The 17107-nt window shown below is 37.3% G+C and overlaps 2 protein-coding genes across 22 annotated transcripts in view; one reads left to right on the top strand and one right to left on the bottom strand.

The window, feature by feature from the left end:
- Positions 1-17107, top strand: part of SUV39H2 (SUV39H2 histone lysine methyltransferase) — a 52915-nt gene that overhangs the window by 18053 nt on the left and 17755 nt on the right. For 11 of the 14 annotated variants that reach the window (XM_077897124.1, XM_077897123.1, XM_077897131.1 and 8 more), the window contains one exon: positions 16750-17000. In XM_077897124.1, the coding sequence (XP_077753250.1) occupies positions 16750-17000 (251 nt within the window). Of the gene's footprint in view, positions 1-1637; positions 1768-2542; positions 7487-15837; positions 16047-16749; positions 17001-17107 lie in introns of those variants that run through there. The other 3 variants (XM_077897125.1, XM_077897135.1, XM_077897134.1) reach the window with 3 other exon arrangements.
- The window catches only part of DCLRE1C (DNA cross-link repair 1C), a 42662-nt gene continuing 25757 nt past the window's right edge, over positions 203-17107 (bottom strand). For all 8 annotated transcript variants that reach the window (XM_077897113.1, XM_077897116.1, XM_077897115.1 and 5 more), the window contains 2 exons: positions 16991-17085; positions 203-8374 (listed from right to left, as the gene is read on the bottom strand). In XM_077897113.1, coding sequence (XP_077753239.1) covers positions 7452-8374; positions 16991-17085 — 1018 coding nt within the window. In that variant the 3' untranslated portion in view covers positions 203-7451. The remainder of the gene's footprint in view (positions 8375-16990; positions 17086-17107) is intronic.

Here is a 17107-nt window from a genome sequence, read left to right as displayed (position 1 = left end):
TTACTTACCCTTTTAATATTTCCAAAGCATTTTTTTTAAGATTTTGTTTATTCATGAGAGATGGGGGGGCGGTGCAGTGACACAGACAGAGGGAAAAGCAGGCTCCATGCAGGGAGCCTGATGTGGGATTCGATCCTGGAACTCTGGGATCATGCCCTGAGCGGAAGGCAAGATGCTCAACCGCTGAGCACCCAGGCGTCCCTCCAAAGCATTTTAATACAAAGAACTCTTCAGTTAGGTTGTGGTATTATTGCTGTATTTGGAAAATTCATTGAGGTGACTACCAAATACCAGGCATTTTGCAAGAGATTTTATGTATTTCATCTAATCTTTTCAAAACTTTGTAAGGTTTTCTCTTCATATAGAGGAAGAAGGGAGTGGAGGAATTAAGAGGTGGAAAGGTGAAGAATCACATGCAACTGTAGAAGTTTCTTACAGAAGTTAACAGCTGAATTTTAGGATTGCAACTAAAGATAGCTGTATTTTCTTAAAATGTAAACATGTTAAGCTGTTTATAAAATTTCAGAATTTGGGGATCCCTGGGTGGCACAGCGGTTTGGCGCCTGCCTTTGGCCCAGGGCGCGATCCTGGAGACTCGGGATCGAATCCCACGTCGGGCTCCTGGTGCATGGAGCCTGCTTCTCTCTCTGCCTGTGTCTCTGCCTCTCTCTCTCTCTCTCTCTGTGTGACTATCATAAATAAATAAAAAAAATTTAAAAAAAAATAAAAAATAAAATTTCAGAATTTGTAGAATAAGTTTTTAGGGCCATTTTTCTAAATTACAAGTTAGTATTTTCAATTCATGTTTGAAAAGATCTTAGACTACAGCTAGAACCTTAACTGTAGAATTTTAACTTCTATAAACTATTTCTAAAAATAAGAGGTGAATAGTTACTGGGTACCTACTAAGTGCCAGCAGATAAATGTAAGTTATGTAGCTGCCATATAAGGAAGGTAGACCATGCTAAACTTTTGATGGATTTTTATACCAAGAAACTAGTTTATGTTTAGTAGTGAAATGTCAGACCTTCTGATTCCTTCATTGTTAGTTTTTTTATTTACTTATTTTGCTTTAATTTTTTTTCTTAATGGTAAGTTTGAGATACTCTGGAAATAGTCTATTCAAGGACAAGTAAACACTTATTTTGATTTCTTAGTATGATTCACTAGATGTTTCTTCCTGCATTGTCCAGAACTTCATGTAGAATTCCAAACAGAAGTTAAAGCAATGAAACCCCATACAGTATGGAATCTGAGTTGTATAGTGCTGACTTATTCTATTTCTATTTCTTTATGCCTTACTGAACTACATACAGGCTAAATGATAATGTTATCATGACAGAAAAGTTAAAAGGTTGAGACTAAATGAAACAGGATTGGTAAAAATGTTAGTAATTGTTGTAGCTGCAGGTGAATATATGTGGATTTATCATTTTTGCTAGTGTGTTTAAGATTTTCTGTAAGTGAAAACAGTATTTTTTAATTTGCATGCCTCAAAGACCTCTAAACAATAAACAATGTAATTCCTAATAGAACTTTAAAAAATACAAGTCTGGGAAATTAAGTATTTTATATGGCATGTAGAAGAGAAGGTTCATGTCTTTTTTACTTAAATGGGTTCTAATGTTCCTTTTTAGTGTGACCCAAATCTTCAGGTGTTCAATGTTTTCATTGACAACCTTGATACCCGTCTTCCCCGAATAGCATTATTTTCCACAAGAACTATAAATGCTGGAGAAGAGCTCACTTTTGATTATCAAATGAAAGGTATGGTTTTCAAGTAGTTTGATTGGTGTTCAGTTGTTTCGGTACAAAGAATCTAATCAAAAAAAAAACCTGAACCAAAAGATCTGAACCAAGCAGATATTAAAAAGGAGAAAAAAATGAGGCTAAATTTGTCATTTTACTCAAGGTCATAAGCTAATCTGACACAGGTAAAACTAGAATCCAGGTCTGTATGACCTTGAGCTGAGTAATGTTCTTTTCTCTATACCACATTGCCACCTGCTTTTTTCTTAATTCCCATTATGAAAGCTTATTATACATCTTTTCTCAGTATTACTTGTATTTTTAAATTGTAAGGCATACATTCCTGAATATTTACCAAGAGATGTATATTCAAAAGGCTGAAAATCTGATTTAAATCATATGTTAACTTAGTTCAATCCTACTCGGATTTGGCTTTTTTTTTTTTTTAATGGTACTTTTATTTGCTTCATTGTGACTGTTTTTTTTCTGTTTTTTCTAAGTGTTAAGTACAGCTTGTTACTATTTAGCCTAGCTTTATGGCCTTTAATAGAGTGTGAAATTGAGTGATTATGTATTGGATTTTTCCCAGTAAGTTCCATCATTTCCAAGCTAGTCTTATTAATATGGGCTAATAGCATATGTGTTTATCTCTTACTAGCTCACACCATCCTTTCAAAAGATAATTCATAATGATTTGTCTCTGAATATTCACATTTACTTAAAACTGATAGAAAATTTGAACTTCCTTCTGAATTGTCTTAACTCTTCTGTATTTCTTTTTCTATGTGATCAGGTTCTGGAGATATATCTTCAGATTCTGTTGACCACAGCCCAGCCAAAAAGAGGGTCAGAACTGTGTGCAAGTGTGGAGCTGTGACTTGCAGAGGTTACCTCAACTGAATTTTCAGGAAATAGAGCTGACAATTGTAGTTTTGTTTTTTTTTAATGTTAACATTTCAAAAAAGTATTTGGGACTCTTTTCAGATTGTCAAGATTATATGCTATGTTAATTACAGTTCATGTTTCAAACTATTGGCCAAATGTATTAGTGATGCTTCTGAAGAGAAGAACACAGGGTCACATAGACTAATTTGAGATATACATATTTAGTGATTAGATACTAAACATGAAGGGAAAACTATTTATAGATGAGCATATGCATACATAAAAAGACTAGAGAAAAATGCCTCCTTCAGTGTTTAAGCAAACTAGTAGTGTAAGTCACTAAGATCAAATATTCAACCTGCCATACACCTTGAATTTAGAGAGTTAATTCAATTTGGGCAAATATATACAAGTGCTATTTCTGTTATGTTGTCATTCCCATTATTACTCACTGTACTTGTATTTGAGACAAACAGGTGATACTGAATTATTCTATTTTCCTACTTTCATCAAAATACTGGATTTTAATGATAAATTTAAGGTCTAAATTAAATATAAAAGTTTAAATACAGTTTGATTTCATATTTTGAAACAATCTAGACTGTTCTGAGGCATGTATATCTGAACCAGTAATTCTTAAAGATTTTTAATCCCTTAAAGGAATAATTTCCAAAAAAAGCTCTAAAATTCTAGAATGGCTGCCCATTATGCTGCTTTGAAGGATGGGGGCAGTGGGACCAGGAGAGTTTTGGGGAGTGCCAGGCAGAGGAAATGGAGCACTTTAAGGGCCCCTCTTAGTAACGTAAATTAAGAGATCCATGTTGAGTACTTCTGGTCTAAACATAAATAATAAAACAAGATAGCCCTGAGTGCAGTTGTACCTAACAATAATGTTTCATATGATACATCTTCTGAATTTCAGGCAGTTTTAACATTTCCACCAAACTTAATTATTTTTATATTTTCTGCAGTCTCTTAAAATAATCTATATTTTGAACTGATACTTATTTTTTATACATGAATTTTTAAAATATGATAAAGCTAAAACTTGGGTTGGACAAAGTGTGTACCTGAGTTATGAGAACTTTTTTTACTTGAACCATGAAGACTGAAATGGAATATATTCCTTGTTTGGTTTTTGTTTTGTTTTCCTGTATAGTAAAACATCAATCAGGAAAAAATGTGTTTTCATTTCTGTGATTGTGGGATTTGTAATCATGGTGTCCAGCATGAAGGTAAACGCAGCAAGTAAATCTGGCTTTCAGTATTCCTAATTAAATTATACCTAAGCTCATTGCCCTGTTGCTTTAATGACCCTAAAATAAGTGGGTAAAATTGAATGGACCTCAAATGCAGCACTTCCAATATCTTCTAAATTCTTAACCTCTTTTTTGGGAGAAGCTGTGTTTCTTTATGCATTATATTTTTATAGCTACCACATGATTTTGCTCTTTTATAATATACGGTAAATTTTTTTTACATGTTTGGAGTCTCAGTGTGTTAACCAAAATCTGCAGAAGGTGTCAAGGAAAAATACATTTTTTTTTAGTGCCATTTCTTAGTGTTTTTTTAATGAGAAATTAGTCACATGGTTTCAGTGGTGAGAACATCACAGATTTATAATGCTCCAATGGCCAAGCTTACTTTGAATTATAATTCTTCAACAGGTTTAAAGATATAATTTTAATATTCTTCTTAAAAAGTCAGTTGTACTATCCAGTTAATCTTGTCTACTTTTTGTGGTTAAAAAAAAATGTAAAACAGGAGGGCAAAGGGAAAATGGCTATTTTCAGTAAATTTGTTTCATTTTGTCTTTATTACTAGAAATTTAATGGATCTTTGAGATTTTAATGACCTGTTACCCTTACTTTATTAAAAAGTTGGACTTAGTAAACTAGAAACCCTCTACATGAAACTGTTAGAAGCTTTTAACTATTTTGTCAACATTTAGCTTCTTTAGTTTCTTGTCAGAATTTGTCCCTTCAGTATAAGTATAGCCAAAATTCAAGGGTAATATTTAGATCAAGTTTAAACTGTAAATTAATCCAGTCTGAGTTTTACTAATACCGTTGTTTTCAGTATCTATATAAGGATCGCGATACACAATTGGTAATCTCAGGGTCTTTTCCCTCTATGTGCAAAATCTAGACTGCACTTATTTTTCTTACAGTTCACTTTTCTTTAGCCAAATAAATTTAGTTTGGCATTTGATTTTCTATTTATTGTAGGTTAGCTTTGTTTCTGAATATTTTACTGTCTTTTCCAGTAAGGCTACAAAAGGGCCAAAAACACCAGTATATTCCCGCCTACTTCTTTTGAAATTAACCAGAGGTTTTTATACTATTCCCTTAAATGTTATTTGCCTTTTAAGAAGTTTGTCAGTCATGGTTGATCCATTTAAATATTAGAGTAGAATTTTACATAGCATAAAATGGATATGGATAGATACTTGTAAAATTTTTTGAGTATTATTAGTCACCAGGAAATTTAACATAAAGCTTCCATTCTTTGAGCAAGTCTTAGGCTCTTTATATGTGCTCTTGTGCTTCTCCTAAGCCTGTGAGTCTGGTGCTCTTGGCCCTATAGCACAGCAAAGGAAAGGGTCTAGACGGGTAGATAAGATTAACACACCCATAGATCACCCAGCTTGGGGCCAGTAACACCTGACTATAATGCACTCAATTTTATACTTTTAGTTTCAACAAACATGTAACTCTTGGATTCCTAAGGCAAATGTGGCTAGCATCTGGGCTGTATCTTGGCATTTTGAAACTTTTTTTCACTTATTCTTTTATACTTTACAGTTCTTAAAGTAAAAATCAAGTAGTCACTATAATTAATCCTGCTTCCTCCTGTGCTCTTTTTGAGAGGCATTATTGCATGGTGGCTAAGAGCATGGACTCTGGAGCTTGAGTTGCCAGCATTTTCATTCCTGGCTTTACCCCCTCCCGGCTGTGTGAACTAACCTCTCTGTGCCTTAGCCTCATTTTTGAATGGGGAGAATAATTTCTCTACCTCAAAGGGTGGTGGTAAGAATTAATGGAGTTGATATCCAGTGTGTAAAAGAATGAATCATCATCATAGAGTAAGCACCATATGTAAGTATTTGCTACAGTTCTTCTGTACTGTAATCTTCAGTGATGGCTACAAGTTTTTTTTTTTCTTCTTAAGTTTGTTCTAGTGCTCCTAGCCCTTATATTCATTCAGCTGGCATTTATTATGCCAGATTCACCTATAGAACAATAAGAACATGGCAGTATGTAATATTAAATTGATAGTGTGATTATAAAGTGCTAAAAAATTCAGAATGTTTACAGGCATGTTTTGGGTTATAAGCTAGACTGTTAAAGGTGAGGTCTTCAGTGTCAGTGAATATATAGTTACATTTGATAACCTGATTTTTTTTTAAGATTTTATTTATTTATTCATTCATAGAGATGCAGAGAGAGAGAGTAGCAGAGACACAGGCAGAGGGAGAAGCAGGCTCCATGCAGAGAGCCTGACGTGGGACTTGATCCAGGATCTCCAGGATCATGCCCTGGGCTGCAGGCGGCGCCAAACCGCTGTGCCACCAGGGCTGCCCTGATTACATGATTTGTAATAATTAAGTGTAACTAATTTTTAGAGCTGTAAATAAAAGTCTCTGGGTTTTATTAGGCCTGTTGTAGTTATGACTTGATACTCAACCAATGATCTGCAATTTCTGCTGGTTTCCTTAATAATTTTATATTCACTTTGCATTTAGTAATAGTACTCATAGGAGAGAGGGGTAAAATGGGGTGAATGTATTTCTACCCGAGTCATATGGAGTCTGTGGAATATATTTCATCAAAAGCTGAGGAGTAGCTGCTGAGGTAGAAAAAAGGGGTCAGTGATACGCATGATAATGCATATCATTCCATTTAATCTGCAGATTGTTTTAGATTCTCTGCTTAAATCATTGTAAGTGAAATCTTTTTGCTTCCGTAATGTATAAAATGTCAGCATACCCCAAAGTGTTGATGACATAACCCATTGATGGACTTGAAGGAAAACAACTCAGAACACATTAATGCTTTTGCCATTTAATTATTTTAGGTTCTAATTTTTCTGCTTTAAATTTTGTCATTGTATTCATACCAGCATTTGTAAGTGATACAGCTTTTGAGATAAATAAGGGGCTGATTTTTGAAGCATTTTATGACCTGCAGGATACGGTTGTCTATCGTGGTCAGTGTGCCATGGGCACTTACGTTGTTGGGTGGAGTGTTCTACGTCAGTTAGATCCAGTTGGTCAGTGGTGCTATTCATTCTGTATCTTTCCTCACTTCCTGTATGCTGATTCTGTTATTGACAGAGGAATGGGCAAGTCCCTAGCTAGAATTGTGCATTAGTTTGTCTTTCTCCTTGGTTTTAGCTCTTTGTATTTGGAAGCTGTTTTTAGGTACATATACATACAGCGTTGTGTGTAGATCTTTTATCATTAGAAATTTGCCTGATGCTAATATGGTCATTCCGGCTTTAAGTAGTATTTAGGGATCTTTTTCCATTCTTTGCTGTTAACCTACCTGCATCATTCACTATATATAGGAGGACTGTTTTTCCCCTATGTTTTCATGGTGCGTTTTGACCATTTTCACTTAATGTAATTATTGAGGTATGGATTTAGTTCTACCATATCTGTCCCATTTTTTGTTCTCTGCTTCCCCTTTACTGCCCTGTTTTAGGTTACAGGAGCGTTTTTACTCCACTCTGATATGTCTGGTATGATTTGGACTATTACCTCTTTAGTGTAGGTTTTTTTAGTGGTTGCTTTGAGAATGCAAGCTTTAAAATTTTTAAGTATCCAAGAATGAGCTTTTTCTCTTTTCAAGGACTATATTCTCACCTGTTGCCAGCTTCTCATACAAATACTGCAAATGCTCTCCTTTAGGTAGCTCAGCCTCTGGTGTTGAGGGAATTTCGAAATCTGAGGAGCTTGGGGAATCTGCATTGGTGCTAAGATTTAGCATCCTTTTCTCCTGAGGTATGTGTTTCCCACTGCTTAGGGCAGTCGGTTCTCCAACACTGGGAACTACCTTTACATTTTGATCTCTGTGTTTCAAGTCAGAGGAAGTATTCCTTGGACAAAGTACATTTTGTTCCATCTGAGAAGCAGGGATATTCTCCTTGATTTTTGGTCTGTAGCTACTTTTGTTTAAGGAGGTAATATCCCCACTGTTTCTCTCTTGGGATGATAACAAAACAGTATCAGATTGGCTGTCCCAGCCTTGACTCCCCTGTTCAGATATGTGTGTTGACTGAGAAGAATTCTGGGAAGAAATATGAGTTGATTCCCCATCAGAGTCACTTAAGAGCTTCGGTGATTGAGAACCTCCTGCCTCTGTAGAAGAAGGGAGGTTTTCCAAACTGTCATCTGTGATTTCATCATTTCTTTTAAAGAATATTTCCCACTGTGGTACTTCTACATCAGCCTTTTGCTGCTGCTGTGTGACAGCACCCAAGTCTTCTTGAGATGAAGCTGGGGTTTGTAATTCTTCTTCACTTTCACTGTTAGATTCTTCACAATCTACAAAGTTTGCCCAAGGAACGGTTTGCATGCTCTCTGCTTTGAGGTACCCTGTGCTTTGTCTCCATTGTTCAGGCTGGTTTTGTGATGTTGCAGTCATTACAAATACCTCAGGGTGGAGAGTTAGCTGGTATGGAGCCTTGTGCCTTAACGGTAATGGCACAGGATCATCAAAGAGGTCATCTTCCTCCTCTGTGGGAAAACACAAGAGATACATGGGAAACAGAACGCAAAGAGGCTAATTGGTGCTTTTAACTTAAAATCCAATTTGTAGCATTTAACTATGATTTCAGTTGGTGGAACTGCAAGTAATAGTTCACTTTTCTTCTAAGAAAAAGGCCCCTTAATAGTGAAAGGGAATAGAAGGGAAGGGAGAAGAAATGGGTAGGAAATATCAGAAAGGGAGACAGAACAAGAAGACTCCTAACTCTGGGAAACAAACTAGGGGTGGTGGAAGGGGAAGAGGGCAGGGGGTGGGGGGTGAATGGGTGATGGGCACTGAGGGGGGCACTTGACGGGTGTTATTCTGTATGTTCGCAAATTGAACACCAATAAAAAATAAATTTATTATTTAAAAAAAAAAGGTCCCTTAGATATTTTGAACAATTTAACCCATTTAATACAGATCTGTGTTCTCCAAATAGGCCACAGTCAGTGGTTCTTAAACCTGGCTGTTCATTAGCCTTTTCTGCAAAGCTTTTTACTTTTTCCCCCCCCATTTATTCACTCATTTAAGTAATCTCTACACCCAACATGGGGCTCAGACTCGTGACCCTGAGATCAAGAGTTGCATATTCTTCTGACTGAGCCAGCCAGGCACCCCTGGAAACCCTTTTTAAAAAACAGCTTTCTGTATCTCATTCCAGACTACTGAAATGCTGAAGGTAGGACCCAATAATTTGATTTATAGTTTAGTAGTGACTTGTTCAACAGCCAGGTTTGCAAACTGTACGTGCCTGGCAAATAGTGGATACTCAGTGAATTGGCTAAATAAAACACTTTTCTATTATTTCTTTGAACATTTTGATACCTACTTTGCAGATGTTATGGGCCAAAATGTCTGTGTCCTCAAAAGTTCCTAAATTTGAAGCCCTAGTGTCATGGTATTTGGACGTGGGAGCCCTAAGACGGGATTAGTGTCTTTGTAGGAAGACTCACTTTCCTTCTTTATGCACGGACAGTGTGTAGAAAGGCAGGTGAGCACGTGCTGAGGAGGAGGTTGTCTACAACCAGGAAATGGACCCTCTCCAAGAACCAAATCTGTTGGTACCTGGACCTTGGACAGCCCAGCCTCTAGAACTGTGAGAAATAAATGTCTATTGCTAAGTAACCCAGTCTCTAGTATTTGTGATAGCAACCTGAGCCAGCTAAGTGCACAAGGCTGTGATAGACACTGGGGGGGAACAAATGTGCCAGATGGGGCTTACTTTGAATAAGCCACATTTAGTGGCCCAAAATGAAAACCACGAATTTAATTTACTGATTTTCTTTTTTCTTTTGTGTGTATGATTTTTCTTTGTTGTTTTTGTTTTTTTTGTGTGTGTGATCTTCTTTTTAAAGCATGTTGCACTAGCAATATAATGAGCCAGTCCCCTTAAATTCTTAAAAGGAGGAAACCCTACTTGGAGAATGAAATTATCATAAATTGAGTAAGCATGTAATTGGAGGGAAAACATTCTTTCCTGCCCTCTAATGAAACATTACATAAGAGGAAAATTAAATGCTCGTGAGACTGCTGTCCTGGCAACTTAAAAAGGTAACATGGATGTAGCTAAACACTTACATATATAAAAGCTGCTTTTAAAAAAAAATGGGCCAGAGATCATCATCCTTGCATTTTACCAGTGAGGAGACCAGTCGAGAGAAGTGGTGTGACGAGACTGTAGGTCAAAACCAGATCAGTTTGATTCCTTGCTCTGCCTAATTCTTAAGGACTTAAGGCGACTAAGATGTCTAGCGACTATATTTGGAATCCTCCTCATCTCCAAGATACGGCTTTTCTTTCAAAACACGGAGTATAAATTTGTTTTTGCCACAGTTACATTTTACGAAATATTTCTATTGTTTGTATTTAAGGTTAAGCAGTTTCATATTCTTCTAGATTAGTGACTATACTAGAATCACAGTATGTTTCAACTGTAAAACCTATCAAAACATTTTTCATATTAATCTGTATCTAAGAAAGTTTCTTTACTAAACCAAGATTATTCTAATTTCTCCATGAAAATGGAAAGGCATATAACACTAAGAAAATAAGTTTTAAAATCCTTAATAGCATTTACCCAGGCTGATAAGCACATCTAAACCCAACTTTAAAAAGGACAAACATCATAATTCATAGATACTTTGTAACTTGGTAAGCCATACTGGACAAAATAATTTCTACAATTTAACCCAATAATGAGAAGTGTGAAACAGACTTAGGTACAGTGTTGTTCATCACAAAATTATTTGTAAAAGTGAAGTTTAATTTCCCCACAGAAAGGTTAACTGCTTTTCAGCCTCTACACACTGTACAGCTAAGTCCCCAAGTGTTTTTCCTTCCTTTTCACTGCCCTGGTCCCTGCTTATGTCCTGTTGTCCACCTCTCCACAGTCCCAACGAGCCTCACACAACTACAGAACCTTAGGACCCTGTTCTGTTCTTACTGGTGCCTACACAGTAAACATTTTTAATGTCCTGTGAGTTCTAGGTATTTACATAAATGGGGAGAAGGAAATACATTAAAATGCTATTCAAAATAGAGTGGTGGAATCCTATATTCTCAATAAGCTATAATAACAAAAAATCAGAGCACAAAGAGCTTTACTGACTGAGAAAAGAATGACTGCTCAACTTGCCCTTCAAATGCTGACACACAAAAAAATCCGTTGCTCTAAGATTTGTTAAACACTGCATGGTTAACATTTGTTAACCATTGACTTGCATCAACAGAACATTTAACAGACTAAAGAAACTAAAAACTACTCCAAAATTACCATAGACCTTGCAGCACACGCACAGGACTAAGGTCAACGATATGAATTAAAGTAAACATCCCTATGGCTTACAAAATACATCTAAAAACATCAGACTGACACCAGAGATTGCTAAAGATCTATACCTATACAAATAAAAGCTATAAAAATCACTATAATAATAATAACACTAGGGAGTCAAGGAACAAAATCAAAGCTAACAACAACAAAAAAAAAAGCAAAAATGAGGGAAAAAGAAACACCAATTTGAAAACTTAGAACTAGTGGCCCACAAACCAAAAAAAACCAGAGTCCTCTGGGTAGATATAGATATATATAAAATATAGATATAAAAAAGATATATATAAAAGGACAAAATGTTAAAGATTTCTGCTTCCAGCCAAGAGTAACAGGGACTAAATTGAACTTCCCACATGAAACCACTAAAACCAGATAAAATATGTCAAATTTCTTGAGAGCCTTCGTTATCAGGCACTGAAGGACAAAGACACCTGAGACAGGAGAAGCAAATGAAGGGGCTCCGAGCCCTAAGACTGCCCCAGTTCACTTTGTGACCTTTCCAAGCAGGAAGAGCCCCTGGGCATCCAGTAGTTGAGGTGTGGCTGGATCTATAGAGCAGAGGCTTAGAGCGAGGGCCCCCTCTGGTGTTCAGCACCCTGGCCAGTGCACACTTGTGTGTGAGATAACTACCTGAGGCCAGGGAACACTTACTCCAAAAAACTAAAAGTGACCAGAATGCACACAGTGCTAGGAACAGTGCCTGTTCCCAACAGTCAGTGTGGAACCCCTTATAATTCACAGGGCATCTGTAGGGGTACTAAAAGGGGCCTTGTGTTAGTAGTGGGGAGAGTGAGTTCTAGACACAAAAGAATCACACTATCCGAGCCATTTAACCATATGCCTGAACAAAATGCATGAATACTCTTAGAAATCCAAAATTATTGCAGAACCTAACACAGTAAACTTCAGGTAAACTGAAATGATCAAAAATACATGGGAGAATATCTTCATGATCTTGGAGTAAGCCATAGTTGATTAGGACCCCAAAAGCACAAGCAGTAAAACAAAAATCAGATAAATTGGACTTAAATTTTAAACTTCAAAAGACACCATCAGTAAGGTAAAAAGACAAGCTGTATAGACTGGAAGAAAATATTTGCAAATCCTAATTATGGACACTGGGTAGAAGTCCTTTAAAAATTCTTACAGGGGCTCCTGGGTGGCTCAGGTCATGATCCCAGGGTTCTGGGATGGAGTCCCGACTGGGGCTCCCTGTTCAGTGGTGAGTTTGCTCCTCCCTCTGCCCTTCCTCCCTGCTCATCTGCACACTCTCAGATAAAATTTTATATATATATATATATATTTAAACCCCTCTTATAATGCAAGAAGATAATCCAAATTTTAAATGGGCAAGAAAAAAATAAAATGGGCAAGAGAGGATCCCTTGGTGGCTCAGCGGTTTAGCGCCTGCCTTTGGCCCAGGGCGTGGTCCTGGAGTCCCGGGATCGAGTCCCACATCGGGCTCCCTGCATGGAGCCTGCTTCTCCCTCTGCCTGTGTCTCTGCCTCTCTCTCTCTGTGTGTGTGTCTCTCGTGAATAAATAAAATATTTAAAAAATAAAATGGGCAAGAGATTGAAGTAGACATTTCAGCAAAGAACATAAATACTTAAGCTCAAATAGTGAAATGCAAATCAAAACTATAATGAGACACCTCTTTATACCCACTAGAAGAGCTATAATCAAAAAGACAAAGTGTGAGCTGCAATGTGGGGAAATTGGAATCCTTAGCTAGTGGGAATAAAATTGTGTTCAGTTTGAAAGATAGCTTCTCAGTTTGTTAAAATGTTAAAACATAGGTTTACTGTGTGTATATTATGGAATAAATGTACCTCCCCCTAAATTGACATGTTGAAGCCATCTAACCCCCAGTGTGGCTGTATTTGGAAATGGAGCCTCAAAGGAAATAATTTAAGTTAGGACAGCACCCTGATGAAATAGGATTGGTGTCCTTAGACATCAGAGAGCCCCAGCACATGCCCCGGGAAGGGGCCTTTCAGCACCACAATATGACAGCTGCCTACAAGCCAAGAGAAGAAGCCTCAGAATGAAACGGCCAGCACCTTGTGGACTTCCAGCCTCCTGAGTTATGAGACCCGTCTGTTATTAAGCCACCCAGTCTGGTATTTTGTTATAGCAGCTCAGGCTAAGATCGCATCACCACCCCCACCATCATCTAGAAATGCTACTCCTATGTTACTTATCCCAAATAAATAAATCCTGTGTCCACACAAAGACCAGTATGCGAATATGCAAAGCAGCATAACTTATAACTAAAAGGTAGAAACAAAAAAATAAATAAAAAAATAAAAGGTAGAAACAACTCAAATGTCCCTCAACTAGTGAATGGATAAATAAAATGTGGCACTAAAAAAGAGTATGCTTAGGAAGCCAGGCACACAAGACCAAATGTTGTACAGTTCCACTTACATGAAATGTCCAGAAGAGACAAACCTGTAGATTTAGTGGTTACCTAAAACTGGAGGTGCTAGTGGGGAGGGACTTGAAATGGGCATAGTTTGGAAGAACAGAAATGTTCTAAAATTAGGTGCAAACGTCTGCATGTCTGGTAGTGTGTGCCTAAAAAGGGTGAAATTTATGGTATCTAAATTACACTGCAATAAAGCTTTAAAAACCTGACAGCATAAAGCAAATATTGTGGGGTTTATAACAAGTAAAACGTATGAGTAAAATTGCAGACTGTGAGGGGGGAAATAACTGCCATTAAGTTTCTTATACCATACTATGCTATTACTACAATAATACATATCTTTTCACTCTGCTAAGTTAAAGATGTATACTTAAGCCACTAAAATAAAAAGTTACAGGGGCAGCCCAGGTGGTCGCTCCTTCAGCCCAGGGCCTGTTCCTGGACACCCTGGATCGAGTCCCACGTCAGGTTCCCTGCATGAAGCCTGCTTCTCTCTGTGTCTCCCATGAATAAATGAATAAAATCTTTAAAAAATAATAAAAAGTTACAGCCAATAAACCAAATAAAGATTAAATGTAATCTCTCAATTCTTCCCAGATCAACAAATTTACTAACAAATCCCAATCAGACTCCCTCCCATGGACATTTGTACAAATGGCAAGATGATTCTAAAATTCAGATGGAAATGCAAAAGACCTGGAATAGCCAAAACAACTTTGAAAAGTAACAAAAAAGCTCAAGAACTTGTATCATTTCAAAATTCATAAAGGTACAATAATCAAGACAGGGCAGTACTGATGTTAAGACAGAGATCATGGAACATAAAAAGTCCAGAAGCAGACTCCCACATATATTGTCAACTGATTTTCAACAAAAGTGCAAAGACGATTCAGTAGGAAAAAGACAACTTTTCAGGAAATGGTTCCAGTGTCTAGATGTTCATATGCAGGAGAAAAAAAAAAAAAAAAAAAAAGACCTTGGACCTCTAGTTTGTACCATACAAACTAGAAATAACTAGAAAAATGGATCATAGACCTAAATGTAAAACCTAAAACTATCAGAAAACAAGAAGAAACCTTTGTGACCTTCAGTCAGGCAGAATTCTTAGCTATGCTACAAATAAACACTAATAAATTGAGCATCAAAATTTAAAATTTCTGCTCTTCAAGAGACTGCAAAGATGAGCCACAAACCAGGAGGAAGGTTTTGCAAAGCATGTAACTGATAAATTTATATCCAGAAACACTCAGAATAATAATAAAGTGAAAAAGTAATTTTTAAAATGGGTAAAGAGGGGCAGCCCAGGTGGCTCAGCGGTTTAGCGCCTGCCTTCAGCCCAGGGCCTGATCCTGGAGACCCGGGATTGAGTCCCACGTCGGGCTCCCTGCATGAAGCCATGGAGCCTGCTTTTCCCTCTGCCTGTGTCTCTGCCTCTCTCTCTCTCTCTGTGTGTGTGTGTGTGTCTCATGAATAATTGGATAAAATCTTTAAAAGAAAGAAAATAATTATAAAAAAATAAAATGGGTAAAGATTTAACAGACACTTCCCCAATGAAAATACATGGATAGCCTATAACCAAAGATGCTCAACCTCACTAGATCTTAGAAAAATGCAAAATAAAACCATGAGATACCATTTCATACACATTAGGATACCTAAAAGTACAAAGTCTACCCAGACCAAATAATGACAACAAAGTAGAGCAAGAGAACTGGCGAGAATACAAAGTGGTCCAACCACTCTAAAACAATATGGCAGTTTTTTAAGGACACAGATACCATACGACCCACTCCTAGTATGAAAGCATACATTCATACAAAGATGTGTATATGAATGTTTACAGCTCTATTTGTACTAACCAAAAACTGGGAACCCAAATGTACAACAGGTGAATGGATCAGTAAATTGTGGTACATCCATGCAATAAATACTATTCATCAATAAAAAAGAATGAACTTTGATACATGCAACAATATCAGTAAGTTTCAAAATATGCTGAGTGAAACAAGCCAGACATATACTTGTATGTGATTACTTTAGAAAATGGTAACTAATCTACAGTGATAGCAGATCAGTGGCTGCCTTGGCATGGATCAGGACAGCAGGGAGCAAGAAGGGTAGTTGGGAGGAATTACAAAGTGGCACAGGGGGACTTGGAGGTAATGGATATTTTCATTATCTTAATTAGGGTGATAGCTTCTCCAGTACGTGAATATGTAAACATGCATCAACTGGACACTAGGGACACCTGGCTGGCTCAGCAGGCAGCTGCCTTCGGCTTAGTTCGTGATCCCAGGATAAGGGACCAAGTCCCACATCGGGCTCCCTGCATGGAGACTGCTGCTCCCTCTCCCTGTGTCTCTGCTTCTTTCTCTCTTTCTCTTTCTCTGTGTCTTTCATGAATAAATAAATAAAATCTTTTAAAAAAAAAATAAAGTTTTTTTTTTTTTAAACTTACAACTAAGTTTGTATATATAAAGGATTAGAAGATGCAGTACATGATAGCGGTAACATCTGAAAATGCAACTGTTTTTCTAGAATCAGTCCTGGAATTTGCATCTTAATGGTTTTCTATTTGATTTTAAATGAGAGGAAATGCAGAAATGGAGAAGAGAAGGACAGGCCTGGATTAGAATCCCAACCCCATCACTCACTTCTGGCTGGACCTGGGGGGATTTACTTCACTCTCTAAACTTCATTTTTCTTGTTAGTGAAATTGGGATCCTGCCCCTTGGAGGTTTGAGGTTTAACTGTAACATACGTAAAGGACCTTGCACAATACCTGCCATATACAGCAGGTGTTCAAGAAATACTATCATTATTTACTCTCTTTTGGTCATGTATTAGCTACCTGGTACAGTAACTGGCTCCCCACTATAAAGCAACTGAAATTCAGAATCCTAACCACAAAATGTGGCTGCTATAAAGGAGCAGAGCTTTGTTTGGAGTCTGAAGCTCTGATTTCTTCCTCAGAGGTTACTGCTGCTCTTTGCTGAAAAACTAAAAGAATAATGAAAAAGTGACAAAAGTTCCCATTATCAGCATTTACTAGTATCTTGAAGGAAATGGCCAAGACTAACAGCACAGCCTCTCCTTACAGGCCCTACCATTCAATAGAGGCACAGTTCTCCCAGTCGCTTGTTCTAAGCTTGTGAAGGAGATCGGACTCCTGATTCTACAGGCTGAAGAAAGGAAGGCAAAGCACTTTGAGAGAATGATGACAGGTCTGAGTGACAGTCCGTTCCAGGCCCACCTCTGCCCAATGCAGCTTTCACCGGACCAGAGTAGCCTGGAAAACAGCCTTGCTTGTGGAAACCCTGAGCCCAGGGTCATTTTCTTACCTGAGTCTAGGTGAGTTTTTCTAGCTCTCTTCAATTTTCCAAGTGGTTTATACTTTGGCTCAGTACTTTGGGAAGATCGGCATAAAGGCTTTAAGCTGAAACGAATATGATAATTAT

This window comes from Canis aureus, chromosome 5, assembly GCF_053574225.1.
Source record: "Canis aureus isolate CA01 chromosome 5, VMU_Caureus_v.1.0, whole genome shotgun sequence".
NCBI classification, from domain to species: domain Eukaryota; kingdom Metazoa; phylum Chordata; class Mammalia; order Carnivora; family Canidae; genus Canis; species Canis aureus.
Note: the sequence above shows the minus strand (reverse complement) of the source record. Positions and strands in the feature narration are given on the sequence as shown.